Below are 17,693 nucleotides of genomic sequence, written 5' to 3' on the forward strand. Positions count from 1 at the left end.
ACGGTATGTATATAGCGCTGAATCTTGTGCAGAGACAAATCAAAGCGCATTCGAACCAGTCATTCACACGCATACATAACTCTAAAACTGGAGAAACTGAAGACAAGGAAGAGGCAGGGAAGAGGTGAGTTTTAAGGCCAGACTTGAAAGAGCTGAGTGCGGAGACCTGACGAAGAGAAAGAAGAAGTTCATTCTAAATGAAAGGTCCAAAGACAGAGAAAGAACGGCGGCCAACAGTCGAGTGTTTGAATCCGGGTATGCGTAAACAGAGTGGATCCGAAGCCGATCGTAGAGAGCGAAATGGAGTGTAGAGGTGAATGCAGCCACAGAGATAGGAAGGGGCAGATTTGTGAATATATTTATGACATAGAGGGCTGATCTTGTACTTTATTCTGCGTGAAACATGTTTTCATAATTATCTTTTCTCATGGTTGGTTTGGTTGGCTAGTGTTTCTTTATTCTCTCTATAGTTTCCATTACAATTAAAGGAGTGGAGTGATGGCCTAGAGGTAACGCGTCCGCCTAGGAAGCGAGAGAATCCAAGCGCGCTGGTTCGAATCACGGCTCAGCCGCCGATATTTTCTCCCCCTCCACTAGACCTTGAGTGGTGGTCTGGACGCTAGTCTTTCGGATGAGACAATAAACCGAGGTCCCGTGTGCTAGCATGCACTCAGCGCACGTAAAAGAACACACGGCAACAAAAGGGTTGTTCCTGGCAAAATTCGGCAGAAAAAATCCACTTGGATAGGAAAAACAAATAAAACTGCACGCAGGAAAAAATACAAAAAAAAAGGGGGTGGTGCTGTAGTATAGCGACGTGCTCTCCGTGGGGAGAGCAGCCTGAATTTCACACAGAGAAATCTGTTGTGATAAAAAATAAATACAAATACAAAACAGACCAAGCACTCTCGAACATCTTGAACAATTTTGAACAAATCAGCGCTAAACATAACGTGTTTTAATAATTGTTTTTTTTTTTCTCTTCTTCTCATGGTTGGTTTTGTGGGTTAGTGGCTGTTGTTTCAGTTTCAGATTTCACTTTCAAGGAGGTGTCAAAGCGTGCGGGCTAATCCATATACGCTACACCACATCTGCTGTAAAAAAAAAGAAAAAAAAAAAGGAATAGATGGATGCCTGGTCTTCGCATAAACTCAGCGCGCGCTGATCAGCATTAAGGGTCTACCCCAGGTCGGGTTTTTTTTTTTGTGTGTGTGTGTGTGTGTGTGTGTGTGTGTGTGTGTGTGTGTGTGTGTGTGAAACATTCACATATTATGATGTGATTTGGAAAGAAGAGGGGCAATTACACACACACACACACACGCACGCACGGAAATACACGCACACACACACATACACGCACACACACACACGCACGCACGCGCATACACACACACACACACACACACGCACACACACACACACGCACACGCATACAGAGAGAAAGAGAGAGAGAGAGAGCGCGAGCGAGCGAGAGAGAGAGAGAGAGAGACGAACGAACGAAAAAATATTTTTCCAGGGTATTGAGATAAGCATAAGAGAGAGAGAGCGGGAGATGGGGGAGAGATAGAAACTGAGATAGAAAAGGGAGAGAGAGAGAGAGGAAGAGACAGAGGGAGAGGGAGTGAAAGAATGAGAGAGAGAGAGATGGGGAGAGGGGGAGATAGGGATGCATGGTATAAAGAGAAAGAGGGGAACTTTAGAATCTTGGCCTGACATAGAATATCCACACAGTGGTTTAGTTCACTGGCCGTAAGAATTAAAAAAAAAAATCATGCATAAAATCTACTGATATCGTTTCATCAGTGTAACAGAAATAAAACACAATCAAATATTGAGAACGTCCCCAACCCCCACTGCATAAAAGATAAACCTGGTTCAGAACATGATTATGTATTTTGTTCAGTATTTATTCGCTTGACTGCATGCCATTTCACATTTCATACACGAAAAAAAAATCATTACCGTCACAAAGCACGACCATTCGCATCATGTTTCCCATGTATGTCAACCTGTTTTCCCCCCCTACAATACTCAGCAACTCTTTCCGCTTTGATATAAACTGAGCAGTGTTGGCAATACACATTTTGATATTTTGGCAGTCTGAGAATGCACTAACACTATGCTATATGAGGAGAATAAGAATAAATCCCCCTTTTTTGTCAATCAATGGAATTATGGCAAATGATTATACACAGTTATCATCATAAACGTATCTCTCTTATTAAAAATAATTATGCATTTTCTCCCACGAATGATGAATTACACGAGTTCCAGAGAATGCGATTTGCGACAACACAGAATACAGTTCGACACAAAGAAGATAATCTTACCACACGATTCTGACACTGTACGTTACGGATACGATATGGATACGATGTAATGCGACACGATCCGATACGTTAAGGACGCAATGAAGTGCACACACACACACACACACACACACACACACACACACACACACACTAGAAGCAGAACGACACCCTGGTCACGACACACCAAAAAAATAATACATTGTTGTAGAAGCATCTTCATAAAAAAAAAGACTCGATGCCGACAAAGCGTTGATTTCCACGGCACCACAACTTCAACCCATAAAATTACACCTCTCGCAACTGCAACAATAAAAGCATCAGAAAATAAAACGCCACGATATCTTATAATTGTGAAACATGGAAGGCTTACAATTACACACAAAGATAGTCAACAATCTCCCCCCCCCCACTCCCACCCCCACCCCATAAAACAGTTTCGTTCTTTCGTTCTGAATTACGATCAGAACATACTGCTTTGAAGCCAACGAGCAATCAGTGAGCAATCACTGCTCCCATTGTTTGGTCCGCGCAGAACTCCTCAAAACATAAAACAACAATGAAAAAAACAACAACAACAACAACAAAAATATCGCATCCTTGCTTCAGCGATTTGTCGACTCTGCTCCGAAGTTTGAAAAAAAGAAGAAGAAGAAGAAGAGAAAAGAAAAGAAAGAGCTTCTGTAGCAAGTTGAGCATTTTAAACTCTTCTTTTTCTCTCTCTCTCCCACTTTCTTTTTTTTTCTTTACTGTTGTTTTATTCCGTTAGAAGACCAGTTTGTATCATTTCTACTTTTTTCTTCTTTTTTTTTTCTCTCAAAAATTTCCTGTCGTTTTTTCATTTCAGTTATTTAATATTCGTCTTATTTCAACTTATCATTTTTGATATTGTTTATTCTTCTTCATTGCCCACCGCTCTGTTTAATGGAGAGGGAATCTTTTCATTTATTTATTTATTTATTTTTTATGATGATCGATGAGGATGATAGCGGTGATGGTGAAGATATCCTGTGAGGTTGTGAGACTGCATGAAAGGGGGCGGTACTCTTCATTCCCTTTCATAAGTATTATGCCCCTGGTTGTCAGGGACGCTCGACAAAGATGACACCCGCAGCACTGGTCATGTTATTTGAGGACTTGCTCACAGACACATCCGTAGAGTCGAGGTTCAGTTTCATTTTCAAGAAGGGAGGGCAAATTCTATTTTATCATCACGTCAAGACCTTACTAAGCGCGTTGGGTTACGCTGCTGGTCAGGCATCTGCTTAGTAGCAGATGTGGTGTAGCGTATGTGGATTTGTCCGAACGCAGTGACGCCTCCTTGAATAACTGAAGTGTACTTTCAAAAAGGTGTTAAAGCCGTGCGGACTAATCTATATATCATATACACTACACCACACCTGCTATTAAAAAAACAAAAAAACAACCCAAACAGCAACAATAACAACACACAAACACACACAAACACACATACACGCACACACAAACACAAAACACACACAAATACAAAACACACACAGACACACAAACACAAAACACACACACACACACACACACGCGCGCGCACACACACACACACAAACACACACGCATACACACAAACACACACACACAAACATACATATACACACACACACACACACAAACACACACACACAAACACACACACACCCAAAACAACAGATGCCTGACCTACACATACAACCAGTGCCCTTGTCAGACACACACACACACACACACACACACACACACACACACAAACAAACACACACACAAATACACACACACACAAACACACACACACACAAACACACACACACACAAACACACACACACATACCCCCCCCCCCACACACACACACACACACACACACACACACACACACACACACACACAACAGATGCCTGACCTACACATACACCCAGCGCCCTTGTCAGGCCTGGAGAGGTTACCCTAGGAGTCTTTGAAAAAGAAAAAAAAAAGTAGAACTCAATGTGTGGTCTCGGGCTTTAGCTCTGAGCTCATGAATGCACTCATCTCCAAGAGTTTTGGAGTATAGGGGCTGGATGAGCCGGGTGAATGCTGGAGCCGAATGAAGACCTTGTTACAGCAGATTCTGACAAAAAACAAACAAACAAACAAAAAAAAGCCCCCCCAAAAAAACACCACCCCCCCCCCCCCTCACGAACAGCAGAAAGTTGTTCATGGCGCTTCAGCCGCTGATTCGTTCGAATAAACAGGGTTGCTATGTCAAGCTGTTGTGTTAAAAAAAAAAAAAAAAAAAAAATCAATGTTTTGCAGGAACGATTGTGGTTTATCAGAATCTGCTGTAACAAGATCCATTAGTTCTCCAAACACCCGAAATAGGTCATAGTTTGTTTTTTCTGTATTGAACGAATGGGCGTGTGTTCAAATCATGTGTCCAAAGAGGAAGAAAATTGGCCTTCACAGTTCGTGGATTAGCAGGATACGAACATTTAAAAAAAAAATCTTCAAATCTATGTAGCAGAACGGCCCGAACGTTGGCATTACTATGTGGAGTGTTGATAGATATATATGGACTGTTAAAAAAACGTAAAACATGAAAGAGCTAAGAGGTTCAAGAGCAACGGAGGAGGATCTGGGGATGAAACCGTTTCATTTCAGGAATGACGGGTACAATAGCCGAGTGGTTAAAGCGTTGGAATTTCAATCTGAGGGTTCCGGGTTTGAATCTCGGTAACGACGCCTGGTGGGTAAAGGGTGGAGATTTTTCCGGTCTCCCAGGTCAACATATGTACAGACCTGCTTAGTGCCTGAACCCCCTTCGTGTGTATACGGCAAGCAGAAGATCAGTCAAATACGCACGTTGAAAGATCCTGTAATCCATGTCAGCGTTCGGTGGGTTATGGAAACAAGAACATACCCAGCATGCACACCTCCGAAAATGGAGTATGGCTGCCTACACGGCGGGGGTAAAAACGGTCATACACGTAAAAGCCAACTCATGTACATACGAGTGAACGTGGAAGTTGCAGCCCACGAACGGAGAAGAAGAAGAAGAAGAAGAAGAAGAAGAAGAAGAATTCATGGGCAGTTCTTTCCGCCTTGAACACTCGCTCGTTCATTTCCTGGTCGTCATCCGTCCATTTTTTTCAGTTTCAGCTTCTCAAGGAGGCGCCACTGCGCTCGGACAAATCCATATGCGGTACTCTACATCTGCTGAGCAGATGCCTGACCAGCAGCATAATCCAGCGTGTTCCGTCAGGCCTTGGGTGCATGCATGAATATTTGTGTGTACTGATCAGAGTGGATTTCTTCTTCAGATTATTGCTAGAGGACAAAACTTTTGTTGCCATGGGTTCTTTTTCAGTGCGCCAAGTGCATGCTGACGATTCATTAGTGGAGGAGCCTTGTGGAAATTATTGTCTATGTGTCTTGAGTCATTTTCGAAGCCGTGCATTTAAGAAAATATGAAATTAGACATTATGCTGTTATAAAAAAAAAAACACACAAAAAACCGCTAGTAGAAAGCTTTTTTTTTCTCAACCCAGATTCGATAGTTTCAACTCAATTGTCACCATCATCCGCAGCAAAGCTGATACAAGAAAGTCTCGGATTGGACAGGATGCGAGTGAATTAATTTCTGGCTGCATTAAAGTTGCCCCTAAACATCAGCCTGAAAATAAAAAGCTCCATAAAAAAAAAATGCTCACTATGCTTTGATAGCCACCCCCCAAAAAAACTCTTTTCAATAACTAAATGTAACGAAAACTCCGAAGACAACATCGCACATGCTAAGATGTGGATTAAATATATATATTTTTTCCCCGATCTTAACAATGGAGTCATGATTACTGTCATCCACAACACACGATACACTAATCACACACTACTGGCAGGCTATGCTGTTTCCTCGCAAAGTGAACCAATTAGTGAACAGACATGGTAAAAGGAGATATCTGAATCCTTTGCCACATTCGTTGCAGTCACGACTGATTTCCGACAGAAAATTCCGTTTATGCAGATAAGCGAAACGTCAGGAAAAACGAAAATCCTCAAGCCGACTTACGGTGTCAAAAATTGGGAATGGAACAATAATGGCGGACACACATGTGTGCGGAGGCACCTATAGATCATCATACTCGCGTCCCTTGTTTATCCATCGATATATATATATATATATATATATATATATATATTTACACATGAAAAAGCCAATATATAGAGATTTTTTCGCAACAAACACTTATTACAAAGTGCACACTGTTTTGTTTTTTTGCTGAAGTTCTTCTCAAGAAGCTGAGGTGTGTGTGACTTTCGTTCATAATAATTATGAACGCATGCGCGCGCACCACGTGAGATGACTACACAAGCTGAGGGCGGGGCCAATGAATGAGGCTGCAGTCGTGATTGACGTCACCGAAGGCTCGACTTCCTTCCGGGCAGGAAGTGACGTCAGACGTGGTCGCCATCTTGGGTGATGCTGCGGCTGTCCATAATCATGTGGTCCTCGAACATGTTGCAGCAGCCCCGCTCCATGTAATGCTTCTGGTGGTAGTGGCGGCGCTGAAAAGGACAACCACACACACACACACACATACACACAGGTTAACCGATAGATACATACATACATACATACATAGAGAGATAGATAGACAGATAGGTAGATAGACAGATACTTAAAGAGACTGAGATGGAGAGACAGACAGACAGACAGAAAGATAGACAGATGGATAGATATAGATAGACACAGACTGAGATAGATAGATAGACTGAGATAGATAGATAGATAGACTGAGACGGAGAGACAGAGTGATAGATAGATAGAGACAGACAGACAGACACACACACACACATTAATAGACAGACAGGCAGATAGATAGATAGATAGACAGACAGATAGACAGGCAGACAGACAGATAGATAGACAGGCAGACAGACAGATAGACAGACTGAGACGGAGAGACAGCGATACAGACCGATAGACAGATAGATAGATAGATAGACTGAGACGGAGGGACAGACAGACAGACAGATAGATAGATAGATAGTTGAATAGACTGAGACGGAGAGACAGATAGACAGACACATAAATAGATAGATTAGAAAAAAGTAGAAGCTTCCGCCACCTCTGTGTGTGTGAGGTATTGATGATGTTGTCTGTGTTCTTCGATTTCTTAGATATTGATTTTGAAATTAACACGAAATAATTCACCCCGCGTGCAGGATGCACTCAATGAAGCTAGAAAAGCATCACTTCCGTGTTTGGTGCCTATGGTTCGTTAGCTTCCAGACACCCCGAACCCCGAACCTCCCCCCAACCCCCCGCCCCTCCCGCACCCCCTCTCCCCTCCCAAAACATCTTGGCTTGTCTCATCTGTCTAGATGTTGATCTGTTTCAAACTCTTTGTGCTTTCCTGGATTCCTTTACAAGTCATCAGTGTGTGTGTGTGTGTGTGTGTGTGTGTGTGTGTGTGTGCAAATTTTGAAAAAAAAAGAAAAAAAAGGGATACTTTCATAATCTCACTGTATCATTGCAAAGGAAGGAAATAAGTTGTATATTTGGTGCCAAACTGACTCGTAATGTTACTGATCAGTCTGAACGTTTTCAGTTTTTAAATTCTAACATTTGTTGTTGTTGTTTTGTTTTTGTTGCGATTTCATTTCTTACCCTTACAAGTCAAGGGAGCTAACTGGCAGTAAGGAGTGTGTGCAGGTACCACTTTCGTCGGATTTTCATTGGGACTCCCCGGTTATTTTTAGCGAGAACCGCGTGCGCATGCGCGCTTTCCGTTTCCTTTTTTATTTCCAGGTCACCGAAAGGCTAAAATTTCGGTGTGGAAATCGCTGTTTTGACGAAAGGACTTTGAACATTTTCGGTGACTGTTTTTTGTGTGCAAATTTACAAGGTATATTTGGTTATATATTTACACCCATTATTTGCTTTTGTCTTCTATGTTTACTTAGACCATGTTTCTTGTCATATATCTGCCATTAGGTATTCGAACTGAAACATTTATAAACTCTGCAGAAAAGTTGTCCGGGCAAAAGCGGTGCAAACTCAGAGAAGCCAGTTACAGTGGTGGGCTGCCCGTGTCGTCATATGACCTACTTCTCGCACTGCGAGCGACGAAAAGTCATCCACAAAAGTGGTCTGCACACCCTCCCTAATGTCTTATACTTCTTCTCCTTCTTCGTTCGTGGGCTGCAACTCCCACGTTCACTAGTATGTACACGAGTGGGCTTTTACGTGTAGGACTGTAGAGAGTGATACTCCGTTTTCGGGGGAGGGGGTGTGGGTGGGGGTGGGGGGTGGGGGGTACATGCTGAGTATGCTCTCGTTTCCATAACCCACTGAACACTGACAGGGATTACAGGATCTTTAATAACGTGGGTATTTGATCTTCTGCAAGCGTATACATACGAAAGGGAGTTCGGGCACAAGCAGGTCTGCACACATGTTGACCTGGGAGATCGGAAAAAATCTTTACCCTTTACCCACCAAGCGCCGTTACCGAGATTCGAACCCCGGAACCTCAGATTAAAAAGTCCAACGCTTTAACCACTCGGCTATTGCGCCCGTCCAATATCTTATACAATACCCACGAAAGCAGCGGGGTGCACTCCCTCCCCAATGTCTTATATACAAAACACCAACGTTTACCGGGGCAGCGGCGTGGTTGTGGCGGCGGTTGCTGAACCGGAAGTAGCCCCGGAGGCGGTCCTTGGTGGCGCTGGACATCCTCCATGAGGCGAAGAGCACGGGGGTGGTGCAGGTGGAGAGGAAGGCGAACCAGGTGAAGGTGATGTAGGTGATGTCGTATGACTCCTCGTTGTTGTCGTTCTCGTGCACGAAGTAGGCCACCAGGATGAGGATGTTGATGGGGCACCAGCACATGGCGAACACCGTCGTCATGGTGATGAGGTAGTTCTGCGTCCGCTTCTCCTTGGCCAGGTCCAGGTCGTCGTCAGAGTCCTGCGTGGAGCGCTCCGTGGCGGCGTAGGAGCGGATCCTCACGGCGGAGTCGCCTCCGCGGCTCGGGGATCCATCTGGAGGACAGCCGGCAACCACGCCGCTGTTTCCGTTGCGTAGGATGCCACTGCTTCCTCCCGTCCTCTCTCCTACGCTTCCAACCCCACCCCCACCTCCTCCTCCTCCTCCGCAGCCGTCGCTTCCTTTGCCGGAGTGGTGGTGGTGATGGTGGTGGTGGTGGTGGTGGAGGGTGGTGGTCGGATGGTGGGGGTGGGGGTGAGGGTGGGTGTGGGGGTGGGGTGGTGACAGCGGCGAGCGCTGCATGTCGTCCCCGAGTTCTCCCCCTCCCCCGGTGCTGGTGGCGGTGGTTGGGGCTGAGGAGGTAGCTGTGGAGGAGGAGGAGGGGGCGAGGCAGGGTCCACCACTACCGCCACCACCGACCGTAGCTGCGGAGGGGTTGCCCAGCACGTGGGGGTGCGGGGTCACCCAGGAGCCGCTGGCCCGACAAGCGTGGTCGATGAGCTCCCGGGCCGCCGTACTGGCCGCCGAGCTGCCCGAGCTGTGCCCGCCGCTGCTGGCCGCCGCCGCCGCGGCCGTGGCGGTAGCGGTGGTGGCGAAGTGGATGGAGATGGTGGTGGCCTCGCGCGACTTGATCTCCGCCGAGATGCGGACGTAGAGGAAGGCGATGACGGCGAGGGGCATGACGTAGAGGGTGACGAAGAGCGCCCGAATGTACTCCTCGATGCGGTCCTCCATGGCCACGTAGCAGATGCCCACCCCGCCGAAGTCGGTGCCCAGCGTGGCGCCCAGGTCGATGTACTTGATGTAGATGGCGTAAGGAAGGACGGTGCACACGGCGGCTACCCACACGGCGATGATGCACAGCCCTGCCGGCAGGCGGGACTTGAACGGGTGCAGGATCAGCCGGTACCTGAAACACCACCACCATCACCACCATCACCACCACCACCACCACAACATCAGCATCACCAGTTCAAGGAGGCGTCAGTGCGTTCGGTCAAATCCATATACGCTACACCACATCGGCCAAGCAGATGCCTGACCAGCAGAGTAACCCAACGCAACCCAACACCACCACCACCATCATCACTACCACCACCATCACCACCACCACCACCATCACCACCACACAGCCAGTTTCAAAATCATTGATTGATAAGGACAGCGGAGACTATCACAAATGTACGAAGAGAATCGTACTGTTTCATAATTATACATAAGTCTTCACACCCCCTCTCTCTTTCTTCGTAGATGAGAGAGAGCTGAAGCTGACTAACTGACCACAAAAACACGAAAAAAAACCAAACAAACAACAACATCAACAACACCCCCCCCCCCCCCCAGAAAACAACCCAAAACAACAACAATAACAACAACAACAACATGGATTTGCCGACCACCAAAATGTATGGTCTCCATTTAATCTCTTTCTGTCAATGATGTTCGCCTTAGCATTTGAAGACTTTTAGCAGTGTAAGTGTGTGTGTGTGTGTGTGTGTGTGTGTGTGTGTGTGTGTGTGCGTGCGTGCGTGCGTGCGTGTGTATGTATGTGTGTGTGTGTGTGCGTGCGTAGATGTGTGTGTGTGTATGTGTGTGTGTGTGTGTGTGCGTGCGTGCGTGCTTGCGTGTGTGTGTGTGTGTGTGTGTGTGTGTGTGTGTGTGTGTGTGTGTGTGTGAGTGTGTGTTTATGTGTGTGTGTGTGTGTGTGTGTGTGTGTGTGTGCGTGCGCGCGCGGGCGCGCGCCCGTGCACGCGCCTACGCCCGCGCGCGTATGTGTGGAAATGATTCCCAAAGGTTGAAGATGAAAATGATAGTAATGATAATGATGATGATGATAACGATGACGATGATAACCACATTGATACTGATGATGGTGACAACGGTGACGATGATGAGAAAGAAGAGGCTGTAGAAGGAAAGCAGGAGAAGGCGGAGGATAAAAGAAGAAGAAAAAAAAAGACAAGCAGAAAAAAAGACACAAATAAAGAAGAAGGAGAAGAAGAAAAAAAAATCCATGAATAATATCTGGAGTTTTTACGCTATCCTCCTCCTCCTCCTCCTCATCATCATTCATCACCGTCGGTATCCCCTTCCTCATAGTTTCTAAATAAACTTCTTGGGGATTCTTCCAGTTCACATAAATATGATCGATTTGATAACGGTAAAAAAGAAAAAAAAAGAATCCCACAAAACGTTGGCTCTGAAGACAGGGCAATTATTGCATTGTACTCAGGAGTGACAGACGTTATTGCTTTGCGGTCCGAATGCTCTGTTAGACATGGCATCAATATTAATCCATAAAGATGATGTCAGACAGGAGAGAGTCTGGAAGAGAGTGAGAAAGCCAGAGCGAGAGAGGGAGATATAGATAGAGAGAGAGAGAGAGATACAGAGAGAGAGACAGAGACAGACACACACACACACACACACACACACACACACACAAAGACAGAGATAGAGATAGAGAGACAGAGAGTGGGAGACAGAGAGAGACAGAGATAGAGACAGACAGAGACAGAGAGAGGTAGACAAACAGACAGGTAGGTAGACATAAAGAAGGAGCGAAGGGGAAAGAGAGAGCCAAAGAGAGAGACAGACAGACAGACACACACACACAGACTGACAGAGGCAGACATAAAGAGAGAGAGAGAGAAGGGGAAAGAGAGAGCCAGAGAGAGAGAGAGAGAGAGAGAGAGAGAGACAGAGAATGGCTGATAAAGAGACAGAGACTGAGGAGGATAAAGTAAGGAGAAGATGATATATTAGAGACAGAAAGAAAAAAGAGAGTGATATATGAGATATATTAGGAAATTAATATATCTATCTATCTATATATATATATATATATATATATATATATATATATATATATATATATATATATATATATATATATATATAAAATATATACATACATACATGCACATATATATATATATATGTATATATATATATATATATATATATATATGTATACACACACACACACACACACACACACACACACACACACAATAAGTTCACACTCTCTTTGTGTCTTGGGCTCTGCTTCTTGCAGAAAGCACTGTGGTAAATACCAAGACCGGAAAGGCAAGATATAAAGATATCCACAACAGCAGTCTTGGCATGTTTTTAATTAAAACTTGCAATTTAAAAGCAGCAAGTTTTCGCTGTATAACAGCTCTCTTCAAACAAGGGCACCACGTGTGTACGTGTGCATGCCTGAAATCCGATGGAATAACACAGGAAATAAATGATGTGCGCCCAATGGCAGCCGTCAGTTGGCTCTACCCAGGTAGGCAACCTATTCCGCAAATGACCACGTGTTTGTAGAACGCTGAGAACTAGTCTCTGAACAAAGATACGCGCTGTATAAGTATCCATACCATTCATTTATGAATTGAGAAGAGGGAGAGGGAGGAAGTTAAGGGTGTGTGGGTGGATGAAGCTGAGCAATAAAACGGCGGTTGGGGATGGAGATGGGGATGGTTGGAGGGTGGAGGGGGAGGAGCGTAGTAAATCAACTGCTGGCCCGTTGGTCATCGCTTATGAGTTGTGGCTGTCCAGAAATAGATTTACACTGAGGCAAAGCCTCGATTAAAGAAAAAAGAAAAAAAGGATGCATTATGATTTGCTCCGTTGTTAACACAGGAAGCGTGAGGGTGGTGGTGGTGGTGGTGGTTGGGGGTTTAACGGCGGGGAAGGGGGATGGAGGGAAGAGGGGGGGCGGCAGGAGGGGGAGCAAGTATACACGAGCTGTAAATGAGAAGGAAAGAGGGAGAAGTAAAATGCCAAGTCAAAGTCAAAGGGCTGGGTTTTCCATTTACAACTCCGCAGACAAGGAAGCACAGTTTTCGCCACCAATATATTCTCCTTTTCCCCTGAGTAAAGTTTGTTACCTGATAAATTAAGACTGCAGACAAGCGGGCACAGTTTTCGTCTCCAAAATTCTCTTCTTTTCCCCTGAGTAAAGTTTGTCACCCGATAAAAAACAACAACTCTGCAGACAATTGGCATAGTTTTCGTCACCAGTATATTCTCTTTATCCTCAGGTAAGTCTGTCACCTGGTAAATTAAGACTCTGCAGACAAACTGGCGCAGTTTTCTTCCATATCTTGTTGTACGTCTTGCCTCTCCGCTAGATTGGCTCCACTATGTTTGTTATACTCAACACTTTTTTGTACAATAAATTTTGTTATACACCCCATGACAAAATGTGTTCACATTCTATTGAATTTTGTCTCCCTCAGTGTAAGTGTATACAACGGCAGATTGTGTCACCGAGCGAGAAAAAGTACATATGTTCAGGAAGAATGTGAGGTGTGTGTGTGTGTCATGTATGTGTGTGTGTGTGTGTGTGTGTGTGTGTGTGTGTGTGTGTGTGTGTGTGTGTGTGAAAGAGAGAGAGAGAGAGAGAGAGAGAGAGAGAGAGCAGAGAAAGAAGAAGAAAGAGAGACAGAGACAGAACGACAGAGAAACAGAGATGGAGACAAACAGAGAGAAGAGAGAGAGAGAAAAAAAAGAAGTCCTGAGCGACAAAATAAACCAGGGGGGCTACATTGTAAACCGGGCTGCCAGAACATTAATTCTGTCCCTCAAGGGTGAGACAAGATGTGTAAGGGTGACACCCCTTCCCCCTCTACCCCCCCCCCCCCCCCCCGCCACTCGCCTCCTATAAAAAAAAAAAAAAAAGAAGAAAAAAAAGCGTTGCCTCATTCAGCCAAGATCACAAGACCCCTAACAGGATTGACAGAAGTGAAGAACAGGAGAGTAAGGGGGAGAGTACCGAGTTGGATGGGAAGAAGCCGCGAAATGGCGGTTGGCTTTGGCTGGGTGGGGGTGGGTTGGGGATGGGGGGATGGCTGCAGGTATTGGGGGTGGAGGGGGAGGGGGAGGGGGAGGTGGGAGTTGAGAGATGCGCGCAAAGCTGATCGATAATGCTCGCCCATTGGGTCTCTTCGCTCATGCAGTTGTGCTGGCCCAGAAATAGATCATGCTGGGGCAAACTTCGATAAAAAAAAGGACGCATTGAGATTAAATCCGCGGTTAATTCAGGGGAGTGTGAAGGGGGAAAGGGTGGGGTGATGGTGGTGGTTGTATTGGTTTGAGTGTGTGTGTGTGTCGGGGGGGGTCTTGGGTGGGTAGGTTGGGGGGTGGGGGTGGGGGGTAATGCACGAGGTAGGATTGGGAGCGGAGAAAGAGAGAGAGAGGGGGGGGGGGGGGGGGGGGGACGAAATGCCGTGTAAAAGGTACAAAGGAGGTGACCTTCCTGTCACCTGCCGGGAGCCAGTTGCATTGCTCGGACGGAAGAGCCTAGTATGGTCGTCGTAACCCGCTACTAACTGTGTGCGATATGGAACTGACCCAATGGCGTAGTTCGGTCAACGTAGGCAATTTAGTCACGTGTTACTGTCAAAAAGTTAGAACCAAGCAATGCAACTGACACCAGCTGGACTGTATTCATCGTTCAAAACTCTCTCTCTCTCTCCCTCCCTCTCTCTCTCTCTCCCTCCTCTGTCTTTCTCTCTGTGAGTGCGCGCGCGCGCGTGCGTGCGTGCGTGCGTGTGTGTGTGTGTGTCTGTCCGTCTCTGTCTCTTGTGCTGTTGCTGTGACCCAGAGAATTGAGCTTCAAAGAGAAAGAAAGAAAGAAAGAAAAAAAAGAGAGAAAGAAACAGAGAGATGGGGAGAGGGATGTATTGAGAGTGAGTGGCAAAGACAGAGAGAGAGAGAAAGACTGACAGTGACAGACAGAGGGAGAGAGAGAGACAGACAGACAGACAGACAACAGAGAGACAGAAAGAGACAGAGAGAGACCCACAAAGAGCCACATATAGTAACAAAGAGAGAGAGACACAGACAGACAGACACAGACAGACTGACCGGGACCAAGAGTCAGAGACAGGGACAGACAGAGACAGACCAAAAAAACCACCAAACAAACCAAAATTAATGAGTATTTTATATAAGAAAAGCCAACAAGACCCGGGGGGACGAAGGACGTCCTTGGCCATGTGCTGTGTCTCTCAGACCTCGCCGCTCGTGTTCCCTATGGACCGTGATAACAGACAGACCTGAACAAGCCCCGGAAGCGATGCTTACTTATGTAACGTAACCACATCAATCATTGTTATTTGTTTTGCGGCTGCTAGCTATGAAATTAACCTGTCTATACTGCTGGTTTACGCTGGACTGAACAAGCCCCGGAAGCGATGCTTACTTATGTAACGTAACCACATCAATCATTGTTATTTGTTTTGTTTGTGGCTGCTAGCTATGAAATTAACCTGTCTATACTGCTGGTTTACGCTGGACTGAACAAGCACCGGAAGCGATGCTTACTTATGTAACCTAACCACATCAATCATTGTTATTAATTTTGTTTGTGGCTGCTAGCTATGAAATTAACCTGTCTATACTGCTGGTTTATGCTGGACTGAACAAGCTCCGAAAGCAATGCTTACTTATGTAACCACATCAATCATTGTTATTTGTTTGTGGTTGCTAATTATGAAATTAACCTGTCTATACTGCTGGCTTACGCTAGACTTTTTTCTTTTTTTGTGGCTTATCAAACTCCTTCCTGCATGTCAATTTGAAGTAATGTATAAATGATTGATTGAAAAAAATAAAGAAAGAAGGGTCATACCCATAAAGTAATGAAGATAGAAACATATTGTATTTGTATTTCTTTTTGTCACAACAGATTTCTCTGTGTGAAATTCAGGCTGCTCTCCCCAGGGAGAGCGCATCGCTACACTACAGTGCCCCCCCCCCCCTTTTTTTTTCATGTGTGCAGTTTTATTTTTTTTTCCTATCGAAGTGGATTTTTCTACAGAATTTTGCCAGGAACAACCCTTTTATTGCCGTGGGTTCTTTTACGTGCGCTAAGTGCATGCTGCAAATGGGACCTCGCCTTATCGTCTCATCCGAATGACTAGCGTCCAGACCACCACTCAAGGTCTAGTGGAGGGGGAAAAAAATATCGGCGGCTGAGCCGTGATTCGAACCAGCGCTCTCAGATTCTCTCGCTTCCTAGGCGGACGCGTTACCTCAAGGCCATCACTCCATATGACTGCATACTTAATAAAAGCATGAACTGAAATTATCAGACTCCTTCCTGTTGATACAAAGTAGCGACGATTTAAAGAAAGAAAGAAAGAAGGAACACGATCATGAACAAATGAGTACAGGAATATATGAATATATAACCAAAGGAACGAACTATTAGACAGACGGACAGATAAACAGATAGATAGACAGATAGACAGACAGTTATATATATATATATATATATATATATATATATATATATACAGAGAGAGAGAGAGAGAGAGAGAGAGACAGAGGCAGAGGCAGAGGCAGACACAGGGATAGATAGATAACAGGTGCACATGCACTGCGAACGCACGTACTTCTGAGAATGGTAATCTCAAGCCAAACCTTTCCATAATCTCTCTCTCTCTCTCTGTCTGTATATATATATATATATATATATATATATATATATATATATATATATATATATATATATATATACAGAGAGAGAGAGAGAGAGAGAGAGAGAGACAGAGAGAGAGACAGAGAGATATTTGCATGAACCATCAATCTTTGGTTAAGTTCCCATCTAGTAACATTGCCACGGATATTACTGACTGCACATAGGCCCAAAAGAATGAACTGGAAGGTTCCAGAGGACGATCCTTTCAAACACTGTAGCTTGTGCGCACATAACCCGCTGGCCTGTCTACTACACTTAACCAGGCAGTTGCCCCAGCACAGAAATTTAGCCCGAGAGATGATTTATCGCACAGATCTGGCAGCTGATCAGAAGGTGATTATTTACTCCAGTTCCCACTGATTAAGAAGGGTGGAGAGGGGAGAGTGAGTGAGAGAGGGAAAGAGAAGAAGAAGAAGACTGATTGATTGATTGAATCTTTAATTAGGCACAGATTTTTTTTACAATTCTGTCCATTTAACGATACAAAACATAAAAATAAAGAACGACACAAAACATAAAAATAAAGAAAATAAAATGAAATAAAATAAAATAATAAGAACGACCAATAAGAATAGTAACTGGAATAGTCTATTAAAGGTAAACAAAGCGATGAAAAGAACAATTGGTACATTACATTACATGTACGTACGTACTTACACACACACACACACACACACACACACACACACACACACACACAATTATAAAAAAAATAGCAAATAAAAACATACGTACACATTCACGCCCACACACTGAAACACACACAAACACACACACACACACACACACACACACGCACTTACTGTTCATTTGCAAGCACGATCACACATACATTCAATTTTTCATCATCATGGCATGGCAGCTAGTGGACTGAGTACAAGCAAGCATTTGCAAAAGACCGTGAGTAGG

At 44.8% G+C, this 17,693-nt stretch overlaps 1 protein-coding gene across 1 annotated transcript in view; it reads right to left on the minus strand.

The window, feature by feature from the left end:
• Positions 1 to 6,676: 6,676 nt before the first annotated feature.
• LOC143279368 (prolactin-releasing peptide receptor-like) overlaps positions 6,677 to 17,693 on the minus strand; it is a 149,880-nt gene continuing 138,863 nt past the window's right edge. The window contains exons 3-5 of the mRNA XM_076583392.1: positions 9,831 to 10,196; positions 8,957 to 9,368; positions 6,677 to 6,858 (exon numbers count right to left, since the gene is read on the minus strand). Of these exons, the coding sequence (XP_076439507.1) occupies positions 6,748 to 6,858; positions 8,957 to 9,368; positions 9,831 to 10,196 (889 nt within the window). The 3' untranslated portion in view covers positions 6,677 to 6,747. The remainder of the gene's footprint in view (positions 6,859 to 8,956; positions 9,369 to 9,830; positions 10,197 to 17,693) is intronic.

The sequence above is a fragment of the Babylonia areolata genome, chromosome 2, assembly GCF_041734735.1.
Source record: "Babylonia areolata isolate BAREFJ2019XMU chromosome 2, ASM4173473v1, whole genome shotgun sequence".
In the NCBI taxonomy this organism is placed as follows: domain Eukaryota; kingdom Metazoa; phylum Mollusca; class Gastropoda; order Neogastropoda; family Buccinidae; genus Babylonia; species Babylonia areolata.